General features: G+C 70.2%; 3 protein-coding genes across 3 annotated transcripts; all 3 read left to right on the forward strand.

Moving 5' to 3' along the window:
- Positions 1–4,817: 4,817 nt before the first annotated feature.
- On the forward strand, positions 4,818–7,971 carry YJU2B (YJU2 splicing factor homolog B). Its single transcript, XM_074857933.1, has 10 exons — positions 4,818–4,934; positions 5,633–5,677; positions 5,851–5,904; positions 6,025–6,107; positions 6,241–6,296; positions 6,425–6,485; positions 6,576–6,718; positions 6,801–6,973; positions 7,225–7,363; positions 7,444–7,971. The coding sequence occupies exons 2-10, from the start codon at positions 5,675–5,677 to the stop codon at positions 7,824–7,826; spliced, it is 1,095 nt and encodes a 364-aa protein (XP_074714034.1). The 5' UTR covers positions 4,818–4,934; positions 5,633–5,674; the 3' UTR covers positions 7,827–7,971.
- A 227-nt stretch (positions 7,972–8,198) lies between these two features.
- Positions 8,199–12,283, forward strand: MRI1 (methylthioribose-1-phosphate isomerase 1). Its single transcript, XM_074857931.1, has 6 exons — positions 8,199–8,356; positions 8,433–8,674; positions 10,142–10,311; positions 10,415–10,591; positions 11,011–11,235; positions 12,121–12,283. The coding sequence occupies exons 1-6, from the start codon at positions 8,225–8,227 to the stop codon at positions 12,258–12,260; spliced, it is 1,086 nt and encodes a 361-aa protein (XP_074714032.1). The 5' UTR covers positions 8,199–8,224; the 3' UTR covers positions 12,261–12,283.
- A 140-nt stretch (positions 12,284–12,423) lies between these two features.
- Positions 12,424–13,297, forward strand: CUNH19orf53 (chromosome unknown C19orf53 homolog). Its single transcript, XM_074857928.1, has 3 exons — positions 12,424–12,587; positions 12,894–12,949; positions 13,058–13,297. Exons 1-3 carry the CDS (start codon positions 12,491–12,493, stop codon positions 13,202–13,204), a joined length of 300 nt encoding a protein of 99 aa, XP_074714029.1. The 5' UTR covers positions 12,424–12,490; the 3' UTR covers positions 13,205–13,297.
- The last annotated feature ends 9,611 nt before the right edge of the window (positions 13,298–22,908 follow it).

A 22,908-nucleotide genomic window follows, 5' to 3' on the forward strand; every position in this document is an offset into this window, starting at 1 on the left:
ACGGGTGTGCAAAGACACGGGGGGTGTGAATGGGTGTGCAAAGACACGGGGGACATTGTACACGAGCGTGCAAAGACACGGGGGACATTGTACATGAGTGTGCAAAGACACGGGGGGGTGTGAATGGGTGTGCAAAAACACAGACATTGTACACGAGTGTGCAAAGACACGAGGGGGTGTGAATGGGTGTGCAAAGACATGGGGGACATTGTACACGAGTGTGCAAAGACACGGGGGACATTGTACATGAGTGTGCAAAGACACGGGGGGGTGTGAATGGGTGTGCAAAAACACAGACATTGTACACGAGTGTGCAAAGACACGAGGGGGTGTAAATGGGTGTGCAAAGACATGGGGGACATTGTACACGAGTGTGCAAAGACACGGGGGGTGTAAATGGGTGTGCAAAGACACAGGGGACATTGTACACGAGTGTGCAAAGACACGGGGGGTGTGTGAACGGGTGTGCAAAAACACGGACATTGTACACGAGTGTGCAAAGACACGGGGGGGTGTGAATGGGTGTGCAAAGACACAGACATTGTACACGAGTGTGCAAAGACACGGGGGGGTGTGAATGGGTGTGCAAAGACACAGGGAACATTGTACATGAGTGTGCAAAGACATGGGGGGGTGTAAATGGGTGTGCAAAGACACGGACATTGTACACGAGTGTGCAAAAACACGGGTGGAACATGTGAACGAGTGCAAAAACACGGGGGGACATTGTACACGAGTGTGCAAAGACATGGGGGGATGGTGTGAATGGGTGTGCAAAAACACGGGGGGACATTGTTCATGAGTGCAAAACATGGGTGGAACGGGTGTGGAAAAACATGGGCAGGATGGTGCACACGAGTGTGCAAAACCACGGGAGGAAGGGGTGCACAGGTGTGCAAAGCCACGGGCAGGACAGCGTGCACAAGTGTGCAAAACCACAGGAGGAACGTGCACAGGGGTGTGCAAAAACACGTGCAAGGGCCTGTGGGGCCAGGGGCGAGGTGTGCCCGGCTGCGTGCGCAGGCGTGCATTGGCAGGACAGTGCACACGCGTGTGCATGGCTATGGGAACAACGCCTGTTCTGGGACAGTGTGCGAGGGCACACGCACCCAGGTGCAAGGGCACACACACTTATGTGCAAGGGCACAGACCCATGTGTGAGGGCACAGACCCACGTGTGGGTGCACACACTCACGTGCAAGGATACACACACTCATGTGCAAGGACACACACACTCACGTGCGAGGGCACAGACCCACGTGCAGGCACACACACTTGTGTGCAAGGGCACAGACCCACGTGCAAGGACACACACACTCACGTGCAAGGGCACACACTCACACGCGAGGGCACACACACTCATGTGCAAGGGCACAGACCCATGTGTGGGCGCAGGGCGCACACACTCACATGCAAGGATACACACACTCATGTGCAAGGACACACACACTCACGTGCGAGGGCACAGACCCATGTGCAAGGACACACACACTCACATGTGAGGGCACAGACCCACGTGCAAGGACACACACACTCACGTGCGAGGGCACACACTCACACGCGAGGGCACACACACTCACATGTGAGGGCACAGACCCATGTGCAAGGACACACACACTCACGTGCGAGGGCACAGACCCACGTGCAGGCACACACACTCGTGTGCAAGGGCACAGACCCATGTGCAAGGACACACACACTCGTGTGCAAGGGCACAGACCCATGTGCAAGGACACACACACTCACGTGCAAGGACACAGACCCACGTGCGAGGGCACAGACCCACGTGCGGGCACACACACTCACGTGCAAGGGCACAGACCCATGTGCAAGGACACACACACTCATGTGCGAGGGCACAGGCCCACGTGCGAGGGCACACGCACCCCCGTGCAAGGACACACCCCCGTGCAAGGCTGTGCACACCCACTGACCTGCGCGACCCCGCGTGCATGACCGCGTGTGCGCAGCTGCGTGTGAGTCCGTGCACACGCGTGTGGCCGACGTGCACGAGCACGCGCAGCCCCGTGACCCCACGCGTGCCCGCGGCGCCCCGAGTTCGTTAATTGGGGGCGTTAATTGCTCCGTTGCCCCCACGGGGGCGGCCGCTGGCTCCTGCCTCAGTTTCCCCACGGGGACACCGCGGGGGGGGGGGGGGGGGGGTGTCACGCGCCGCCACGGCCGGACTCTGCCGGGGGGGGGGGTGGGGACATCGCCAGCCCCGCGGGGTCCCCCCGCTCCCCCCCCCGCCCGGCCCCACCGGAATTAGGTCGCCCGGTGCCCCCCAGCCCCCCCCTGACGTCAGGGCCCTTTGTCCGGGCGGCGCTTTTGTGCCGGTGCCTCGGCCCTGGCGGACGCCGCCGGCGCGGGGGGGGGGGGCGGGGGGGGGGCTGCGGCCCCCCCAATCCCCCCAGCACCCCCCCAGAACCCCCCCTGGGCCCCGGGGGGGGGAGGCAGAGGGGGCCGGGTCTCCATCCCCCGAGCGGCCCCGCGGGATGCACCGAGCGGTCCCAGCCCTGCGGCAGCCACCCCCCGCGGGGACCGTCCCTGTCGTGGGGGGGGGACACACATCACCCCCCCCCGCGTGTCACCGCCCAGCGAGGGGGTCCCCGCGCCGCCCCCCGGCCTCCAGCATCGCCCCGCACGTGCGTGTGCCACCGGCGTCCCGCGGGGCCGGCAGCCGGCGCAGCCCCCGCCCCAGGGCCGGGGGGGTCCCCAAGGCCAGGGGGAGGGTCCCCAAGGCCCGCGGGGGGGTCCCCAAGGCGGGGGGGGGATCCCCAGGGCCAGGGGGTCGGCGGGGGCCGGGGGCAGGAGAGGCCGGCGCAGAGGGCACGGCGGGGGGGTGGGGGGAGGCCGGGCCGGGCCGGGCCGTGTCCTGCACCCACAGCCGGGACTCGACCGCGCAGGGCGGCCGCTGTCCGTCCCTCTGTCCGTCCGTCCCGGATCCGTCCCTCTGTCCGTCCGTCCCGGATCCATCCCTCTGTCCGCCCGTCCCTCTGTCTGTCCGTCCCTCTGTCCATCCATCGCAGATCCATCCCTCTGTCCGTCCATCCCTCTGTCCGTCCATCCCTCTGTCCGTCCGTCCTGGATCCGTCCCAGATCCATCCCTCTGTCCGTCCGTCCCGGATCCATCCCTCTGTCCGTCCATCCCTCTGTCCGTCCGTCCCTCTGTCTGTCCATCCCTCTGTCCGTCCATCCCAGACCCGTCCCTCTGTCTGTCCGTCCCTCTGTCCATCCGTCCCTCTGTCTGTCCGTCCCTCTGTCTGTCCGTCCCTCTGTCCATCCATCCCAGACCCGTCCCTCTGTCCGTCCGTCCCGGACCCGGCCTGTGGCCATCGGAGCCGCCGGGAGCTGCCCCAGCGGGAGAATGAATTTTTGGGACACAAGGGACTTCACTGGGACAGGGACACCGTGAGGTCACAGCGGGATGGGGGGTGGGAGCCGCCAGCTCCCCCCGTCTGTCTGTCTGTCCATCTGTCTGTCCATCTGTCTGTCCGTCCGTCCGTCCGTCCGTCCCCGGCGGGCACAGGGACACGCGGGCGCAGCAGCTCATTAGCGGTTCCCTGGGACGAGGCGGCTGCCGCCCGCTGTGGCCGGGAGCTCAGGCCACCGGGAGCACAGTGACAGCGGGATGGCGGCGGGGAGGGGGACCCCCCCCATCCCCTGGGGACCCCCCCACCCCCTGGGTACCCCCCGTCCCTTGGGGACACCCCCGTCCCCCTGGGATCTACACTGGGGGGTCAGGGACGGGGACACCCCCATCCCAGCCGCCTTCTCCTGCCCAAAGGCTGGAAATTAACGGGTTTAATTAAACAAGGTGGCAACTGGGGGGGGCCTGGGGGGGGGCAGGACCTGAGCCCCCTCCGGGGGTGGGACACGGGGGGTCACGGACCCACAGTTCCCTGGGTGGGGGCTCTCTCCGGTGCGAGGCCGCGTGTCCCGGTGGTGTCACCGGGGTGTCACCGGGATGGGGTCATCCCGCTCTGACTGTCCCCGGGGGGGGGGGGGCCTGGCCCAGCCCCCTCCCTGCTATGTTGGGGGGGGGGGTCCCTAAAGGGTCAAATCCTCGTGACCCCGTTAGTGCCGGTGATGTGGGCCCGGGGGGGCACCGGGGGGTCGGGGGCCTCTGCCCCCGTTTTCCCATTTTCCCATTATCGGGGGGTTTTGGCTCGTCCCGGGGGCTGTGGGTGACCCCGGGGGTGGGACCCGCGTGGTGTCTCTGTTCGGCTGCGGGTTCACCCAAGGACACCGGGGGGGGGGGGGGGGGGGGTGAGCCCACCACAGGGATGGGGGGGGACAGAGACAGAGACCCCGGCACCACCAGCCAGAGGGGGGGGGGGGGCAATGGGGGGGGGGGCATCAGCCCCTGGGGGGTTGGGGGGTCACAGCACAGTGGGGGTCTGCGGGGGGCTCTGGTTGCCACAGGCATCCATGGGGCTGGTTGCCATGGGCCCCGTTGCCATGACAGCCATGGGTCCCAGTTGCTACAGAGCCCTGTTGCCACGAGCATCCGTGGGGCCCGGTTGCCATGGGCCCAGTTGCCAGGGGCAGCTGGTGGTCCAGGTTGCCATGGGCCCCGTTGCCATGGCAGCCATGGGTCCCGGTTGCTACGGAGCCCCGTTGCCACGGGCGGCCATGGGTCCCCGTTGCCATGGGCCCGGTTGCCACTCGCAGTCAGTGGTCCAGGTTGCCATGGCCCCGTTGCCATGGCCCCGTTGCTACGGCCCCGTTGCTATGGGCGGCCGTAGGTGACGGCGCTGCGGCGCCGGAAGCGGGGGGGCGGGGGGGCGGGGCGCGCACTGCGCAGGCGCGGGGCTGCGGGGGGGCGGGGCCGCCCGGGAGGCCCCGCCCCTTTCCGGCGCCGCTGACGTCACCCGGTGGCGTGTGACGCTGCGGCGGAAGGGGCGGGGCCGGGAGCGGCGGAGCAGGAAGAGGTTGGTGGGATGGGGGGGGCCGGGTCCCAGTACGGACTGGGGACCAGTGACCCCGTAGTGGGGGGTGTCCCCGTCCCCTGATCCCCGTACTGGGGGGTGTCCCTGTCCCCTGATCCCCGTACTGGGGGGTGTCCCCGTCCCCTTATCCCCGTACTGGGGGGTGTCCCTGTCCCTTATCCCCGTACTGGGGGGTGTCCCCGTCCCCTTATCCCCGTACTGGGAGAGTGTCCCTGTCCCCTTCTCCCCATACTGGCGGGTGTCCCTGTCCCCTTATCCCGGTACTGGGGGGGGGTGTCCCTGTCCCCTTATTCCAATACTGGGAGGGTGTCCCCGTCCCAGTACAGACTGGTGACCCTTATCCCCGTACTGGGGGGGGTGTCCCTGTCCCCTTATCCCCGTACTGGGGGGTGTCCCTGTCCCCTCATCCCCATACTGGGGGGGGTGTCCCTGTCCCCTTATCCCAATACTGGGAGGGTGTCCCCATCCCAGTACAGACTGGTGACCCTTATCCCCATACTGGAGGGTGTCCCCGTCCCCTTATCCCTGTACTGGGGGGGTGTCCCTGTCCCATTATATACTGGTGACCCTTAACCCCACAGTGGGAGGGTGTCCCTGTCCCAGTACAGACTGGGAGCCACCACGCTGAGGGTCTCCTGCCTCCCCTCCCCCCCCAGTGACGGCGACTCCTCGTCCCCCAGGTCCTGCCTGTCCCCGTCCTGCGGCAGTAGAGACCCGACACCATGGTGAGTGGGGCCGGACGCTGCTGCGGCCACTGCGGCCACTGTGGTCACATTGTGGTCACACCAGGGCCACTGTGGTCACACCGGGGCCACTGTGGCCACCGTGGTCACACCACAGCCACCATGGCCATGCCGGGGGCCCCGTTGGGCTCTGACACCCCCTTCCCCCCACCCAGGGTGAGCGCAAAGGCACGAACAAGTACTACCCCCCCGACTTCGACCCGGCCAAGGTGAGGGGCTCGGCGGGGCTGGGGACACCCGGCTCTGTCCCGGGGGGGCTGGGGGTGGCGGGGAGGGTGGCGGGGGGGCTGCACGGGGCCCGCTGACCCCCCCTCCGCTTCCCTCGGCAGCATGGCTCCCTCAACAAGTACCACCACAGCCACCCGCTGCGGGAGCGGGCCCGCAAGCTGGCCCAGGGCATCCTCATCATCAGGTGAGCGGGGACACGGGGAGGGGGGGCACAGGGACACTCTGAGCTGTCCCCTCCCCACGCTGGGGGCTCGTGTCCCCCCTCCCCGTCCCTCCACGGCTGCGGTGACAGCCCCGCGCCGTGCGTCCCCCCCCAGGTTCGAGATGCCTTATAACATCTGGTGCGACGGCTGCAAGAACCACATCGGGATGGGTGAGCCCCCCCCCCCCGCCCCCCCCCGTGGCCTCACCGGCTCCATCCCGCTGCTCCGGCGTTCCCGGGGCCCCCGGAGCCGCCCGGCCGTGGCCGGAGGGTCCCACCCGCCCGCTGTTCCCTCCCAGGCGTCCGGTACAACGCGGAGAAGAAGAAGGTCGGCACCTACTACACGACGCCCATCTACAGGTGGGTGCGGTGGCCGCCTGTGTCCCCACTCCCGCCCACCCGCGGGGCGCAGGGACCCCCCCGTTTTCCCGACACCGTCCCTGTCACCAGGTTTCGGATGAAGTGTCACCTCTGCGTCAACTACATCGAGATGCAGACGGACCCGGCCGGCTGCGACTACGTCATCGTCAGCGGGGCCCGGCGCAAGGAGGAGCGCTGGGACCTGCGGGAGAACGAGCAGGTGCTGCCCACCGGTGAGTCCCAGGGGGGTCCCCCCTAAATCCCGCGGTTGGGGTGGGGACGTCCACTGAGTGCCCCGATTGTCCCCTGTCCCAGAGCGGGAGGAGAAGGAGAAGCTGGAGACAGACGCCATGTTCCGGCTGGAGCACGGGGCGGCCGACCGGGCGACGCTGCAGAGAGCCGTGCCCACGCTGGCCAGTCTGCAGGAGGCCCAGAGCGCCTGGAAGGACGATTTTGCCCTCAACAGTCGCCTCCGCCGGCGCTTCAGGGTGAGCCGGGGTGGTACCGTTGAGGCCATCGTTGTACGGGCTGATACAGCAGGAAAAGTTATTGAAAAAGGGGAGAAAATAACCCGAATTCTTCTGAGAGGCGGGTGTGCTGGGAAGCGTGGTAAGGTCAAGGGAGTTGCACAAAAAATTCAGTTTTTAGGAGTAAAATGGAGGCAGTAAAATGACCCACGCCCAGACAGGGGGGGCTGACGGACCCCTCGTGGGTGTGTGGGGTGTGTGTGTGTCCCAAGGAGGAGAAGAAGACGCTGCGGGAGGAGGAGGAGGAGGCGGCGGCGCTGCAGGCGAAGGCCGGCCTGAGCATCCCCCTGGTGCGGGAGGCGGAGGAGGACCGGCGCCTGGCCGCGCTGCTCAAGTACCACAGCCCCGACTGTGCGTGGGGGGGGGGCCGGGGGGGGGCAGCCGGGGTGCTGAGGGCCCCCCGTGACCTCCCTGTCATCCCCCGCCCCCAGCCTACGAGGAGAAGCAGCGGATGAAGAGGACGGAGATCTCCAGCCGCTCCTGGTTCCCCCCGGCCGCCGGCGGCGGTGGCAGAGCCGGCGAGGCGCTGCGGAAGCTGGGCCTGGGGGGGCGAGCGCTGCGGGGCCGGGGGGGCCCCCCCGCCACCCCCGCCGGCCTGGGCATCGTCCGGCGCCGCTCCGGAGAGGGGCCCGAGGGGCCGGTGGAGCCTGGGGGAGCGGAGAGGGGCGAGACGACCCCCTGCAGCCCCCCCGCAGCCCCCAGCGAGCCGCGGGAGGGGGGTGATGCTGGGACAGCCCCCCCCCACGCCGCCCCCCCCCCAGCTTCCCTCGTCGCCGACTATTCGGACTCCAGCTCCGAGGCAGAGAGCGCCTGAGCGGTGTTTTGGGGCTGGAGTCCCCCCCGGGCTGGTCCTGGGGGGGCACCCGACCCCCCTCCCCACCCCCACACTCCCCCCACTGTGTAATTTATACGCCCCCCCCCCCCCGGTCGCCCTGATATTAAAGATTGGCAGCACCGGCGCAGCCGTGTCCCTCCGCTCCTTCGTGCGGCCACACCGAGTGTGTGTGTCCCCCCCCCCAGCTCCGGCACGGGACCCCCGTGGGGATGGGGCTCGGTGGTGCCGGGCTGGGGGGTGTCCCCGCGTTTTGTCCCCTGAGCTCGGATGCAGGGGGTCCCTTTTTTGCCCCCCAGCCCCCCCCCAGCGTGTCCCCAGGCAGGGGTTGGCGGGGCTGGGGGGGGGCAGGAAGCCCCGGCACGGTTTCCGGCGCAGCCATGGCCCTGGAAGCCATCCGGTACCGCCGCGGCTCCCTCACCGTCCTCAACCAGCTCCTGCTGCCGGAGCAGCTCCGCTATGAGCGGGTGGACGGCGTGGGCCGCGCCTGGGAGGCCATCCGCGCCATGGAGGTGAGCGCGGGGGGCCCCCCTAACCCCCCCCCGCGACCCTTGGGATGGTCACGGAGCCGAGCGCTGCGCCCCGCAGGTTCGGGGGGCCCCGGCCATCGCCCTGGTGGGGTGCCTGAGCCTGGCGCTGGAGCTGGCGGCGGGCGCGGGGCCGGAGGGGGACGTGGAGGCGCTGGAGGCCTTCGTGGGCGAGCGGCTGCGGTGGCTGCTGACGGCGCGACCCACCGCCGTCAACCTGAGCCGCGAGGCCCAGCGCCTGTGTGATGCCGTGCGGGGATGGGTGCAGAGCCCTGGCGTCACCCCGCAGGGCCTGCGGGAGAGGTACGGGGGGACACGGGGGATGGGGGGACACGGGGGGGCTGGGAGAGGGACTAGGGGGATGCTGGGGTCACCTGGGGCAGCTGGGAAGGGGATGGGGGGGATGCTGGGGTCACCTGGGGGAGGTTGGGGGGCTGGGAGAGGTAGAGGAGGATGCTGGGGTCACCTGGGGGGGGTTGGGGGGGCTGGGAGAGGTAGAGGAGGGTGCTGGGGTCACCTGGGGGAGGTTGGGGTGCTGGGAGAGGTAGAGGAGGATGCTGGGGTCACCTGGGGGGATTTGGGGTGCTGGGAGAGGTAGAGGAGGATGCTGGGGTCACCTGGGGGGGGTTGGGGGGGCTGGGAGAGGTAGAGGAGGATGCTGGGGTCACCTGGGGGAGGTTGGGGGGCTGGGAGAGGTAGAGGAGGATGCTGGGGTCACCTGGGGGGATTTGGGGTGCTGGGAGAGGTAGAGGAGGATGCTGGGGTCACCTGGGGGGATTTGGGGTGCTGGGAGAGGTAGAGGAGGATGCTGGGGTCACCTGGGGGGATTTGGGGTGCTGGGAGAGGTAGAGGAGGGTGCTGGGGTCACCTGGGGGGATTTGGGGTGCTGGGAGAGGTAGAGGAGGATGCTGGGGTCACCTGGGGGGATTTGGGGGGCTGGGAGAGGTAGAGGAGGATGCTGGGGTCACCTGGGGGGGATTTTGGGGGCTGGGAGAGGTAGAGGAGGATGCTGGGGTCACCTGGGGGGGGTTGGGGGGGCTGGGAGAGGTACCAGGGGGATGGTGGGGTCACCTGGGGGGATTTGGGGGGCTGGGAGAGGTAGAGGAGGATGCTGGGGTCACCTGGGGGGGGTTGGGGGGGCTGGGAGAGGTACCAGGGGGATGGTGGGGTCACCTGGGGGGGATTTGGGGTGCTGGGAGAAGTAGAGGAGGATGCTGGGGTCACCTGGGGGGGGGTTGGGGTGCTGGGAGAAGTAGTGAGGGACACTGGAGTCCTGGGGGGGGGTTGGGGTGTGTGAGAAGTACCAGGGGGATGCTGGGGTCACCTGGGGGGATTTGGGGTGTGGGATCATCGTGGAGAGTGGGATTTAGGGTGCTGGGGTCCCCCAGGAGGGATTTGGGTGTCAGAAGAGGTAGGGTGGGGTGCTGGGGTCCCCCAGCAGGGATCTGGGGGGTTGGGGAGCGGGGTGTTCAGGGTGGGATGTGGGGGATCCTGGAGCAGATTTGGGGTGTTGGGGAGCAGTGGGGTGGGTGCCGTGATCCTCCTGGGGGGATTTGGGGTGTGGGATCTCAGGGAGAGGGGGTGCAGTTTGTGGGGTCCCCTGGGGGGATTTGGGGTGTTGGGGAGTAGAGCAGGATGCTGGTGTCACCCAGGAGGGGGTTTGGGGGGTGGGATCTCGTGGAGAGGGGGATTTTGGACAGGAGCGGGGGGATGTGGGGTGCCAGGGGGAGGGGGGGGGGTGTCAGTTGCCCAGATTCTGTGCCCCCCCAGCATCATTGAGCACATCGAGGGGCTGCTGGAGAAGGACCGGGAGGACAACCGGCGCATCGGGGCGCACGGGGCCCGGCACATCCTCCAGCGCGTCCCCGAGGGCGGCGTCACCCTCCTCACCCACTGCAACACCGGCACCCTGGCCACCGCCGGCTACGGCACCGCCCTGGGTAGGCACCGGGGACGGGTTGGGGGGCAGCTGGGGGGCCCCCAGGGCAAGCGTGACGCTGACACGTGTGTGTGTGTGTGTCCCCGTGTCCCCGCTGTCCCCAGGGATCGTGCGGGCGCTGCACGGGCAGGGCCGGCTGACGCGGGTGTTCTGCACCGAGACCCGGCCCTACAACCAGGGCGGGCGGCTGACGGCCTTCGAGCTGCTGCACGACGGCGTCCCCGCCACCCTCATCGCCGACAGCGCCGCCGCCGCCGCCATGCGGGACCGTGGCGTCCAGGGTCAGCGGCGGGGGGATGTGGCGGGGGGGGAGAGGGACAAGAGGGAGCTGGAAGGATGGGGACGTGGTGGGAGAGGGGTGGGATGGGGACAAGATGGGGACAAGATGGAGTAGGGGGGATGGGGACAAGATGGGGCAGGAGGGATGGGGACATGGCGGGAGAGGGGTGGGATGGGGACAAGATGGGGCAGGAGGAACGAGGACAAGATGGGGCAGGGGGGACGGGGACAAGATGGGGCAGGGGGGATGGAGACATGGTGGGAGAGGGGTGGGATGGGGACAAGATGGGGCAGGAGGGATGGGGACATGGTGGGAGAGGGGTGGGGTGGGGACAAGATGGGGCAGGGGGATGGGGATGGGGTGGTGGCCGGGCCCCGCTGAGCCTGGCTCTGTCCCCGCTGAGCCTGGCTCTGTCCCCAGCCGTGGTGGTGGGAGCCGACCGCGTGGCCGCCAACGGGGACACGGCCAACAAGATCGGCACCTACCAGCTGGCGGTGGCCGCGCGGCACCACGGGCTCCCCTTCTACGTGGCGGCCCCCAGCTCCTCCTGCGACCCGGCCCTGCCCGCCGGCACCCACATCCCCATCGAGGAGCGCCCGCGCCGGGAGCTCACCCACCTCCAGGACCACTGCCTGGCCCCCCCGGGTGGGTGTCGCGGGACCCCCGTAGGGTGGGGGTGACCCCGCGGTCCCTGTACCACTGCGGTGCTGGTGGCCCTGGTGGGGGTCCCCAATATGGAGGAAGGGGGTCCTGGGGGGGGGGAGGGGGGGTGTCACTGTGCCCCCCAGGGTGCTCACAGGCCCCAGGGGGGTCCTATATGGGGTGGGGAGGTCCCACATGGGGATGGGGGTCCCATATAGGGCAGGGGGGTCCCATATGGGGTGGGGTGCCCCTCAGGGTGTTCATGGGCCCAGGGAGGTCCCATATAGGGTGGGGGTCCCATATGGGGTGTAGGGGGGTGTGTGTCCTGTATAGGACAGGGGTGTCCTGTATGGCATTGGGGTGTCCCTGTGCCCCCCCCAGGGTGCTCACAGGCCCAGAGAGGTCCCATATGGGGTGGGGTGCCCCCCAGGGTGTTCACGGGCCCAGGGAGGTCCCGTATAGGGTGGGGGGTCCCATATGGGGTGGAGGAGTCCTATATAAGACAGGGGCATCATCCCCCAGGGGGCAGGAGATCCTCTATGGGGGTAGGGAGGTCCCATATAGGGCAGAGGGTCTCATATGGGGTTGGGGATCCCACAGGGGGTGTAGGGGGGGGGTGTCCTATATAGGACAGGGGTGTCCTGTATGGGGTTGGGGTGTCCCTGTGCCCCCCTGCCAGGGTGCTCACAGGCCCAGGGAGGTCCCATATAGGGTGGGGTAGGCCCTGTATGGGGCAGAGGGGTCCCATATGGATTGGGGGTTCTATATAAGACAGGGGGGTCCCATATAGGGGCCTCTACAGCTCCTCTGTAGCACAGGGGGGCCCCAGCCCTGGTGGGGGGCCCGGCAGGGCCGCTCTGACCCCGTCCCCTCCCCTCCGATCTGCAGGTATCGAGGTGTGGAACCCGGCCTTCGACGTCACCCCCCATGACCTCATCACGGGCGGCATCGTCACCGAGTGGGGGGTCTTCGCCCCCGCGGAGCTGCGCCAGGCGCTGGCGGAGCGGGGCGCGGCGGGGGGGCAATAAAGGGCCTTTTTTTATTTGCGTGAGGACGCTTCCGCCTCGCTGTATCCCGGCGTGCCTTGCGCCACCGCGGCGCCTTCCAGCACTGCCTCGATATATCCCGGCATGCCTTGCGCATCGGCCCACCCCTTCCCTCCAGCACCGCCCCCGCTGTATCCCGGCGTGCCTTGCGCCCCGCCTCTCTGTATCCCGGCGTGCCCCGCGCGCCGGGAACCCGGAAGCGCGGCGGAGCCATGGCCCAGGGCAGGCCCAAGGCGGCGGCCAAGCGGCCCGGACGGGCGGCGGCGGCGCCGAGCGGGGCCCGGGGGGTGCGGGGGCCGCGGAAGGGAGGTGAGGGGCGGCCGGAGCCGGGGGGCGGCGCGGGCGGGGGGGGGCGGAAGGGACTGGGAGGGCGGGTGGCGGTGGGGGAACAGGGGGAGCCCTTGGGGCTGGGGGCCGTGGGGAGTGTGGGTGGTGATGGGGGGGCACCTCGGGTGTGTGTGGGGTGATGGGGGGGCACCTCGGGGCCGGGGGGGGTGTGGGCGGTGATGGGGGGGCACCTCGGGGCCGGGGGTGGGGGGGAAACACCTCGGAGCTGGGGGCGGGCCCGGGCGGGTCTGGCGCTGCCTACCTGCTGCCGTCCCCCCCCCGCTCCAGGCCGGACCATCGCCCCCAAGAAGCTCCGTGTGATCCAGCAGCAGAAGCTGAAGAAGGTGAGGGGGTGGGGGGGGGGGTGTCCCGGGGGTTTGGGGGTGCCCGGCCGTGCCCCCCCGTGCCTGACACCCCTCCCCTTACGGCCTGACACCCCCCCCCCGCCCCAGCGCCTGGAGGTCGGTATCCGGATGAAGATCGAGCGCGACGCGGTGCAGCGGGCGGGCACCAGCCTCCCCAAAAAACTGGCGGTGGTCGCCGCACCCCCCCCCGCCGCCGCCCACCCGAAGGGCAAAGCCAAGAAGAGCCGGGGCTGAGCCCTCCCCCTGCGCCCCCCTCCCCTCGCCCCAGGCCCCCCCCGAGGCGCTGGGGGGGGGCTGAGAGTTGTAACGAGCGTGTCCGTTCTCAGCCTTCACTGTCTTTGTCTAATAAAAGGGATTTGGGGGGAGCGCGCTCCCCCCCCCCCCCCCACATACACACGATTGCTGGTGTCCCCCGTGCTGAGTGGGGGGGGCGGGGGGGGGCGACACCGCGCGCGGGGGACACACAGACACACCACGACGGTGACAACGCCGGGGCGGGGGTCGCTGGGGGTGGGGGGGCAGTGTGGAGGTCCTGGGAGGCTTCTGGGGGTCAAGATCACGGGGGAGGGGGTGCCCCGGGAGTGTCGGTGCGGCCCCGGGGCCGATGGTGGCTCTCGGGGGGTCCCCGGTGTCGCCGTGGGGGATCCCGTGCACCCCCTCCCCCGCCCCGTTCCGCTGCCGCTCTCCGGCACCGGCAGAACTTTATGAATGGGGTCCCCGAGGCCCCGCCCCCTCCCGCGGGCAGCGCTTCCCCGCCGCTGATTGGTGCGCAGCGTCGTGACTGGCAGCTCGCCCCGCCCCGCGCTGATTGACAGCGGGAGGAGCTCCGGCGGCCAATCGGCGGGCGGCGGGGGCGGGGGCTCACGCTGCCGGAGCGCCTTAAAGGCGCCGCGTCCCGTTTTGGGGGCGGGGGAGGGGGGGCGGGGAACGGGACACGTGGGCAAACACCCCCCGCTTTGGGTGGGGCCTGCTTGGGCGTGGCGGGTGGGTAAGCCCCTCCCCCTCCCGCGGGCGCCCCTCCCCCACCTCTGACATCAGGGAAATTCCCTGAAATCGGGCGCGTTTCACAAAGCGCCGCCGGGGTTATTTTGGGAAACAAACAGGGGAAAAAAGAAAAAAAAAAACACCAAAAAGAAAAAAGAAAAAGCGCTGGTTTTGGGAGGGGGGGAGGGCGGGGCGGGGCCCAGCCGCTCGGGTTCCCCCCACGGGGGCCTCGCGTGGGGCCTCGTCCTGTTGGGGCGTGTCCCCCCCCCCCGTGACTCATCCCCGTTAATCCCCTAATTGCCGGTGACGCCCCGACTCGCCCGGACCTGGGCGGGGACCGGGGGGGCCCCCCCACCCCCCCATAGCCCCACAGGGCCCCCCACGACCCCCCACTGCGGCTCCCAACCACCCCCCCCGCCGCCGTCGGGGCTGGGGGGTCCCTCCCTCCCCGCGTGGGGGCACCCAGGCATCTCCCAATTACCGTCTCCCCCCCCCCCTTTTATTTATTTTTTGGGGACCCCCCCGGGGGGTTTCGGGGTCTCCACGCTGTGGAAGAACCTGCGGGTCCCGGTGAGCTCGGCCGTGCACGCGGGACCCGGGCAGGGCTCCACCACGGGGGGGTGTGGGGGGGGTCCCCAGGGGGGTTTAGGGAGCTCCGGGGGGGGGTTTTGGGGTCCCTTGGGGGGGTTTCGGGGGCCTCCGTCGCGCGGGGCCAGACTCCTGTTCCTGCTGAACTGAGCCAGTTTAACCAAAGCAACTGCATATCAGCTCAGTAGGCACGGGAGGCAGCGCCCGGGGGGGGTCCCCGTGTCCTCGGGGAGGTCCCGGTGTCCTCGGGGGGGTCGGTCCGGTGTCGGGGGGGGGCCCAGGCGTCCGGCCGGGGGGGTGCCGGGGAGCGGAACTTAGCCACTGTGAACACGACGCGGCTGCCAACTCTGTTCACAGGTGGGCTAAGCCCTGCCCCACGGCCCCGCGGCCCCCCCGAGCCCCCCCCAAAAACAGAAAAACACCCCAAACCCCCCCCCCCCCCCCCCCCCAAACCTCCCCACCACCCTCACCCGGCGGCGGCTCCGGCGTCCCGGCTGCGGGGGCTGACGCCCGTTGGAAATCCCTGGCAATGTGATTTTGGGCGAGACGGTAAAAAATCGCATCGCCAGGAACCCCGGCGGGCGGCAGCGGCGGGAGGGGGGGGGACACAAACACACACACGCGACCCCCCCCTCCGGAACGGCCCCGCGGTGCGGCCGGCGTGGCCCGATCCAGAGCTGCGTCCCACCCGGGTGGGGGGAGACGCGGCAGGACCCTGGGCCCCGTCCGGGGTTGGGGGGGGGGTCTCCCCGGTAGCCCGGGGGCCACCATCTCACGGCACCGGGTCAGGCGGGGCCAGCGCTTCCCCCCCCCCCCCCGTGGTAAAAATAACCCCGGCACCGGAGGGGGGGGGGCAGCGGCGTGGCGGGGACGGGGGCACCGCCCTGGTGCGAGGGCTGAGTCACGGCGCCGGCCGGTGCGGCGGGGGGGGACACACGTGAGAGCGGGGCCGCTGGCGCGAGGCCCGGTGGCACCGGGGCCGCCGCAGACCCCGGCACGTGGCGATGGCGACGTCCCCACGGTCCCGGCGCCGGGGACCAGCCCAGTGGTGGCCGGTGGCCCAGGCTCGTGGCCGGGGAGCGGGTGCTGGTGGCCGGGTCCCCACCACGGGTGGTGGCGCCGTGGCCGAGCCCAGGTGTGAAAACGTCGTTCCTGGTTGCCACCACGTGCCAGCAGCGGCCCCGTGGCGGGGGTGGGTGTGCGCCGTGTCCCTCCCGGCTCGTCCCTGCCGGTGGCGGGACCGTGTGGCACCGGCTGAGCCGCGGTGAAGCCAAAGGTGGGGAGGGGACGTGCCACGGCGGGTGCCGCCGCAGCGATGGGCCCCACTGCCCCCAGCGCCATCGGCCACGGCGGCTGCCGGCCCCGGGGTTGTGTCACCGTGTCCCCCTCGACCGTCGGGTGGCACCGGGACCCCGTGGCCGTGGGGTGGCCGTGGGGTGGCCGTGGGGTGCGGTGTCCCCAGCCGGGCAGGGACGGGGGTGTCGGGGCTCCGGCGACGCCGGCGGCGGCAGCCGGGGAGTTCCTGGAAGAAGCGTGTAATGGGGCCGGGGCTCCTCGGCCGCCATGTGGGAGCCGGCGAGGCCCCGCCCGGCCGTGACATCACCGTTGCCACGGCAACGGGCGCACTTCAAAGGGAATCGGGTGGAAAGGGCCCAAAAAAATCGGGATAAACAGCGACCGACGGCGGCGGCATAAACAAAATGTCTGGTGGGGCCGGGGGGGGGCCGGGCTGGCGGGCGCGTGCCCGGGCGAGGGCGGGGGTCCGCCCCGACGCCTGCGTTCCCGCCCGGCGGCCGCGGCGCTCCCGGCACCTCGGTGCCCACGGGGTGGGCGCGGGCAGCGCCACGGCGAGGCCAGGCCCCGGCCGGGCCCCGAGCGCGGCCAAACCGCCGGGCCCAGTGGCGGCACCGCGGGCACGGCCGCTGTGCCTCGGGGCCGAGGGTCCGTGGCGGTGCCGGCCGGCGCTTGCACCGGTTGCCCAGAGTTTTGCTGCCGCCCGAGCGCGGCGCGAGGGTGCTGGGGTGGGCCCCGCGCCGTGGGGCGACCCCGGGTTTGGGGGGGGGGTGTCCCCGGCGCCTGCGGCCTCTTCCCGGGCTGGCGCTGCCGGCCGGGCCGGGCGCTCTGCCCGCGCGGCGCCAGGGCGGTGCCGGCTCGGCAGCCCCGACCGGCTCACGTGGGCCCCGGCGGGCACCGAGCGGGGGCGGTTGCCCGGATTCCCCGCCAGCGGGGGTTGGAAGGGCGGGGGGGGGGTGTCGACTCCCCCCGGCCAAAATCCCCACCTTTCAGCCCGAAAACGGGGAGCGGGAAAAGCCGGCGTCGCCGCGCGGCGCCTCCCCGACGCCTGTGGCTGTTGCGGCGGGACGCGGCCGCCGCGGGGCAGAGCCGCTCCCGTCCCCCCCCTCCCCGCGCCACGGGGCCCGGCCGCCGCTGTCGGCGGGCGTCGGGGGGTCGAGGGCCGCGGCGGCGTCGGTGGGGGGGGGGCGGGGGGTAAGCGAGGCCCGGGGGTGCCGGCGCGGTTCCCGGCGTCGGCTGGGCCAAGGCGGGGGCGGGGGCCGAGGAAGGGGCCGCCCCGTCCGCGCCCGTCGGCACACGCAGCGCCGGGGGGAAAGGATGAATCACGCTCCTCGGCGGCGCCCGCCCCGGCGCACCCTCCCGCGGCCCCCGCCCGCCCGCCGCGCCACGCCGGGGGGGGTCCCCCGGCCCCCCGAAACCCCCTGCCCCATGCTGCACACCCCCCCCACACACACTCCCACCCCTCCCCCCCCCAGCACCGTGTGCCGCCCCCCGAACGGGCGACGGCGTTGGCGGCCTCGATGCCCACCGCCGCGGTCGTGCCGCCACCACGCCCCAACGCGCCGCCGGGACCCCCCGGCCCCACGGGGCCCCCCGCTCCCGGTCCCAGCGGGACCCGGGCGGCCGCGGGCGCTGCCCGGCCTCCCCACGGCACGGCCTGGCACGGGCCCGGCGCGCTTTGGCACGGCTCGGCACGCGGCGAGCGAGGCCGCCCAGGCCCCGACCCTTCTCCCGCCGCCCCCGAGGGACGGCGACTTTCCGCCGGGGGCTCCCGCCGTGCCGGGGCTCGGCCGGCTGCGGCCGTACTCACCGGGAGCGCCGGCGGCCGCGGCCCCGCTGGGGTCCCCCGGGGCGGCGGCGGGCGGGCGGCCGGGGAGCGCGAAGGCTCCCAAAGTCACTGACTTTTACTCCAAGAAGGGAAATCCTTTTTAAAACCTTCGCTCCGCCCCGGGAGCGCGGCGAGGCCGCGGCGGCGGCGAGAGGAGGGGCCTGGGCCGCGGCGCCCGCATCCCGCACCCTTTCGAGGCCGTCGGGGCCGGCGTGCGGGGCCGCACCGGCTGCGGGGACACGTGCCCCACGGCGACGGCGACACGTGCCCCACGGCGACGGCGACACGTGCCCCACGGCAAGGGCGACTCGTACCCCACGGCGAGGGCAACGTGCCCCGCGGCGAGGGGTCTGGATGCCCCACGGCGAGGGCAGCACGTGCCCCACAGTGAGGGGACTCGTGCCCCATGGCAAGAGCGGCGTGTGCCCCACGGCGAGGGCAACGCGCCCCACGGCGAGGGGTCTGGATGCCCCATGGCGAGGGGGTTCGTGCCCCACGGCGAGGGGACTTGTGGGCTCATGGCAAAGGGCTGCGTGCCCCATGGCACAAGGGCTGGGCACCCCATGGTGAGGGGACTCGTGCCCCATGGCGAGTGGCACGTGACCCACAGCGAGGGGGCCGGGTGCCCCACAGTGGGGGGGGTCAGTGCCCACAGCCCCCGTGCCCAGCCTGTGCCTCAGTTTCCCCGGGGCTGCCTGAGGGGGCCGGGGCTGGTGCTGGGGGGGCTGGGGGTGATGTGGGGGGGCTGGGGGCGATGCCGGGGGTCCCTCGCCTGCAGTGCCGCCAGGCAGGTCTCTGGTCCAGCCCCCCGGGCAGGATGTGGCCTCCCAGTACGGGGAGGGTGGCAGCGGGCGTATGGGGTGCCACAGGGTGCTGTGGGGTGCCATGGGGCACTGTGGGGTGATGTGGGATGCTGTGGGGCGCTGTGGGGTACCATGAGGTGCCGTGGCGTGCTGTGGAGCACTGTAGGGTGCCGTAGGGTGCTGTAGGGTGCTGTGGGGCACCATGGGGCACTGTGGGGTACCATGAGGTGCTGTGGGACGCTGTGGGGTGCTGTGGGGCACCATGGGGCACTGTGGGATGCCATAGGTTGCTGTGGGGTGTCATGGGGTGCCATAGGGTGCTGTGAGGTACTGTGGGGTGCCATAGGGCACTGTGGGGTGCTGTAGGGTGCCGTGGGGTGCCATGGGGCTCTGTGGGGTGCCATGGGGTGCCATGGGGCACTGTGGGGCGCTGTGGGGTGCTGTAGGGTGCCGTGGGACACTGTGGGGTGCCGTGGGGTGCTGTGGGGCACGGTGGGGTGCTGTGGGGTGTCATGGGGTACCATGGGGCACTGTGGGGTGCCGTGGGGTGCTGTAGGGTGCTGTGGGGCACTGTGGGGCGCCATGGGGCGCTGTGGGGCGCTGTGGGGTGCCGTGGGGCCGGGGCCGCGGGGTCTCCATGGCGATGCCGCACACACAGACATTAAACAGAGTTTTGCATCGGAAGTCAGAAAACCACAGCGCGTCACTGCGGCCGCTGCCGCCAGCCCAGGGCCCCCGCCCCCCCGGGCCCCCCCCGGGCCCCCCCCCGGGCCCCCCCCGGACCCCCCGGGCCCCCCCGAGGCCCTCCCGCCCCACACCCTGCACCCCACAGCCCCCCCCCCGCACCCCCAAACCCCCCCAATCGCCCCCGCTGCTGCCAATGGGCCGGGGTTGGGGGGGGCGGGGGGGGGAAGCGCGGGCGCGGCAGGATGGGACACGGCCCCGGGGGGGGGACACGACACAGCGGGGGGACCCCCCCCTCGGCCGCAGCACCCCCAATCCCTGGGGACCCCCCCGGCCGTGGCGCGGGGCCCCGGGGGTTAACGGCGGTGCCAGGCCCGGCCCGGCTGCGTCACGGCCCCGTCGCCCTGGAGATGGTGGAAGTTCCCAAATACAATTATCGGGAGGTTTTGGGGAGGTTTGGGGAGGTTTTGGGTTTCCTCCGCGCGCCGCGGAGGGATAAACAATAGCGGGGAGGGAGGGGGAGCCCCCCAGTGCCCCCCAGTGCCCCCCAGTGCCGCGCCCTCGCACCCCGCGGCTGTGCCATGGGAGGGGGGAACGTGTCCCCAACACGCCCCCCCCGGGGGGTCCCCCCCGAGCCCCACGGGGAGGCCCCCGACCCCCCCCCCATCCGTCCCCGCACATCTGGCAGCGGCCGCACATCTGGCGGGGGCGGCACAGCTGGGCCGGGCGGCAGCTGCTAAATTTAAACACACGCGGGGCTGGATGGGGGGACCCCCCCTGTACCCCCCCCTGCACCCCCTGTACCCCCCTGCACCCCTCCGCACCCCCTGCACCCCCCCGCACCCCCCCTGCACCCCCCAAACCCCCCTGCACCCCCCTGCCCCCCCCGCACCCAGCATGGCCCACACATGGCCCACACATGGCCCACGGCGCCGCGACACGGCTGCGCACACGCGTGTCAGCGCACACGCGAACACGCTGCACACACGCGTTGCCTGGGGGGACACCCCCCCCCCCAGCACACACACAGAGGGGCGCCGCGGGGTGCACACGCACACGCGTGCACAGACACGGCGATGGGCACGGTGAGCCCTGCACGGGAGTGCACACGCTCACACGTGCACACACACGTGTGTACTCACACACACACTCATGTACTCACACACGTGCACACACATGTACTCACACACACACGTGCACGCACACGCTCACTTATGTCCTCGGGCACATGCAGGCACGTGCACACTCATACGTGCACACACACGCTCGTGTGCTCAGACACGCTCACACACGTGTGCGCTTGCGTGTGCCCACACGTCCATGTGCTCAGGGAGACACACACGTGCACACGCTCTCGCTTGTGTACTTGGACACACACACGTGCACACTTGCATGTGCACACTCACACATGTGCACACCCTGACTCTCGTGCTCACACACACACACACAGGTGCACACTTGCATGTGCATACACTCCCACTTGTACTCAGACACACACATGTGCACACTCACACATGCTCACATGTGCACACTCACACTCATACTCGCGTGCACGCCCTCCCTCTCACACTCCCACACACGTGCACACTCGCATGTGCACACCCTCTCACATGTGCACGCTCACACATGCACACTCACACGTGCACACTCACACTCTCACTCATACACACACGTGCACACTCGCATGTGCACACCCTGACTCTCACATTCACATACACACTCATGCACACTCACACTCACACACAAGTGCACACTCGCATGTGCACATTCTCCCTCTCACACACATGTGCACACTCACACACTCATGCACACTCACACGTGCACACTCCCTCTCACACTCACACGCTCACACACATGTGCACACTTGCATGTGCACACCCTGACTCTCACACTCACGTGCACTCACACACACACTCGTGCACACTCACACTCACACACATGTGCACACTCACATGTGCACACCCTGACTCTCACACTCATGTGCACACTCACACACACGTGCACACTCGCATGTGCATACCCTGACCCTCACACTCACGTGCACACTCACGCACACACTCATGCACACTCACATGTGCACGCCCTCCCTCTCACACTCACACACTCACACACACGTGCACACTCGCATGTGCATACCCTGACTCTCACACTCACGTGCACACTCACGCACTTGTGCACACTCACACGTGCACGCTCTCCCTCTCACACACTCACACACACGTGCACACTTGCATGTGCACACCCTGACCCTCACACTCACGCGCACACTCACGCACACACTCATGCACACTCACACGTGCACGCTCTCCCTCTCACACTCGCACGCTCACACACACGTGCACGCTCACACTCACCCCCGTGCCACCGAGCAGCCCCCACGCGACGCACACCGGCGTGCCGCGGATACACGCAGCCGGTGCTCGCACACCCGCTCGCACGCCCCCGCACGCCCCACACGCCGGTGGCGGGGCGGCGGTGGCCGCGGTGGCCGTGCGGGCGCAGGCGCTGGCGGGGCCGGCGGCACAGAAATGTCCTTTCTAGGTAATGGCAGCGGCCGGGCTGGCGCTCGCCCACGCGCCAGACGGCACATTCCTCCCGCCTGAGTCAGCCCCGCCGCCGCCTCGCACACGCGCTGCCGGCGCTCGCACCGCGCGATGGCCGCCACCGAGCCACGGTGGGCACGGCGTGACGGTGGGCACGGCGCGATGGCGGCCGCGGCGCGGCCTAGAGCGGTGGCACGGCCCGGCACGGTGGCACGGCGTGGCACGGCCCCGGCTGGCCCAGGCGCACGCACACGTGCTGCTGTTCCTGGAGGCGGCCGGGCTGGGCACCGCCAAAGCTGCCGTAGGCTGGTGCCACGTCCTGGTGGCACATCCCCGTGCCACGTCCCAGTGCCATGTCCCAGTGTCACACCCCAGTGTCACATCCCCATGCCACATCCCAGTGCCATGTCCCCGTGCCACATCCTGGTGCCACATCCCAGTGCCATGTCAGTGCCACATCCCAGTGCCACATCCCAGTGCCACATCCCACTGCCATGTCAGTGCCACATCCCTGTGCCACATCCCACTGCCACATCCCACTGCCACATCCCACTGCCATGTCAGTGCCACATCCCTGTGCTGCATCCTGGTGCCACATCCCAGTGCCACGTCCCACTGCCATGTCAGTGCCACATCCCAGTGCCACAACCCTGTGCCACATCCCAGTGCCATGTCAGTGCCACATCCCAGTGCCACGTCCCAGTGCCATGTCCCAGTGCCATGTCAGTGCCACATCCCAGTGCCACATCCCCGTGCCATGTCCCAGTACCACATCCCAGTGCCACGTCCCAGTGCCACATCCCCGTGCCATGTCCCAGTACCACATCCCAGTGGCATGTCCCAGTGCCATGTCAGTGCCACATCCCGGTGCCACATCCCAGTGCCACGTCCTGGTGCTGCGTCCCGCCCCACGCCCGGCACCAGCTGAGTGGTTACACCAAGAAACCCCCTTCGGCAGCTCCCGGTGACCTGGTGGCATCCCCCCGCCAGCAGGAACAGGGGGATGGGATGGGACTGGGATGGGCACCACACACCACACCCCCCCAACATGGGCCCCCACCAGTACACCCAGACACCCGTCCCCTGCCGTACTGGTACACCCCAGCACCCCCACCTGCATCCACACATCCCCCACACAGGGGGTGCTCCTGCAACTGGGGGAACTGGGAGCCCCAGGACTGGGACACTGTGGGGACTGGAAGCCATGGACCCAGG

This window comes from Strix uralensis, unplaced genomic scaffold (assembly GCF_047716275.1).
Source record: "Strix uralensis isolate ZFMK-TIS-50842 unplaced genomic scaffold, bStrUra1 scaffold_412, whole genome shotgun sequence".
Classification (NCBI taxonomy): Eukaryota; Metazoa; Chordata; class Aves; order Strigiformes; family Strigidae; genus Strix; species Strix uralensis.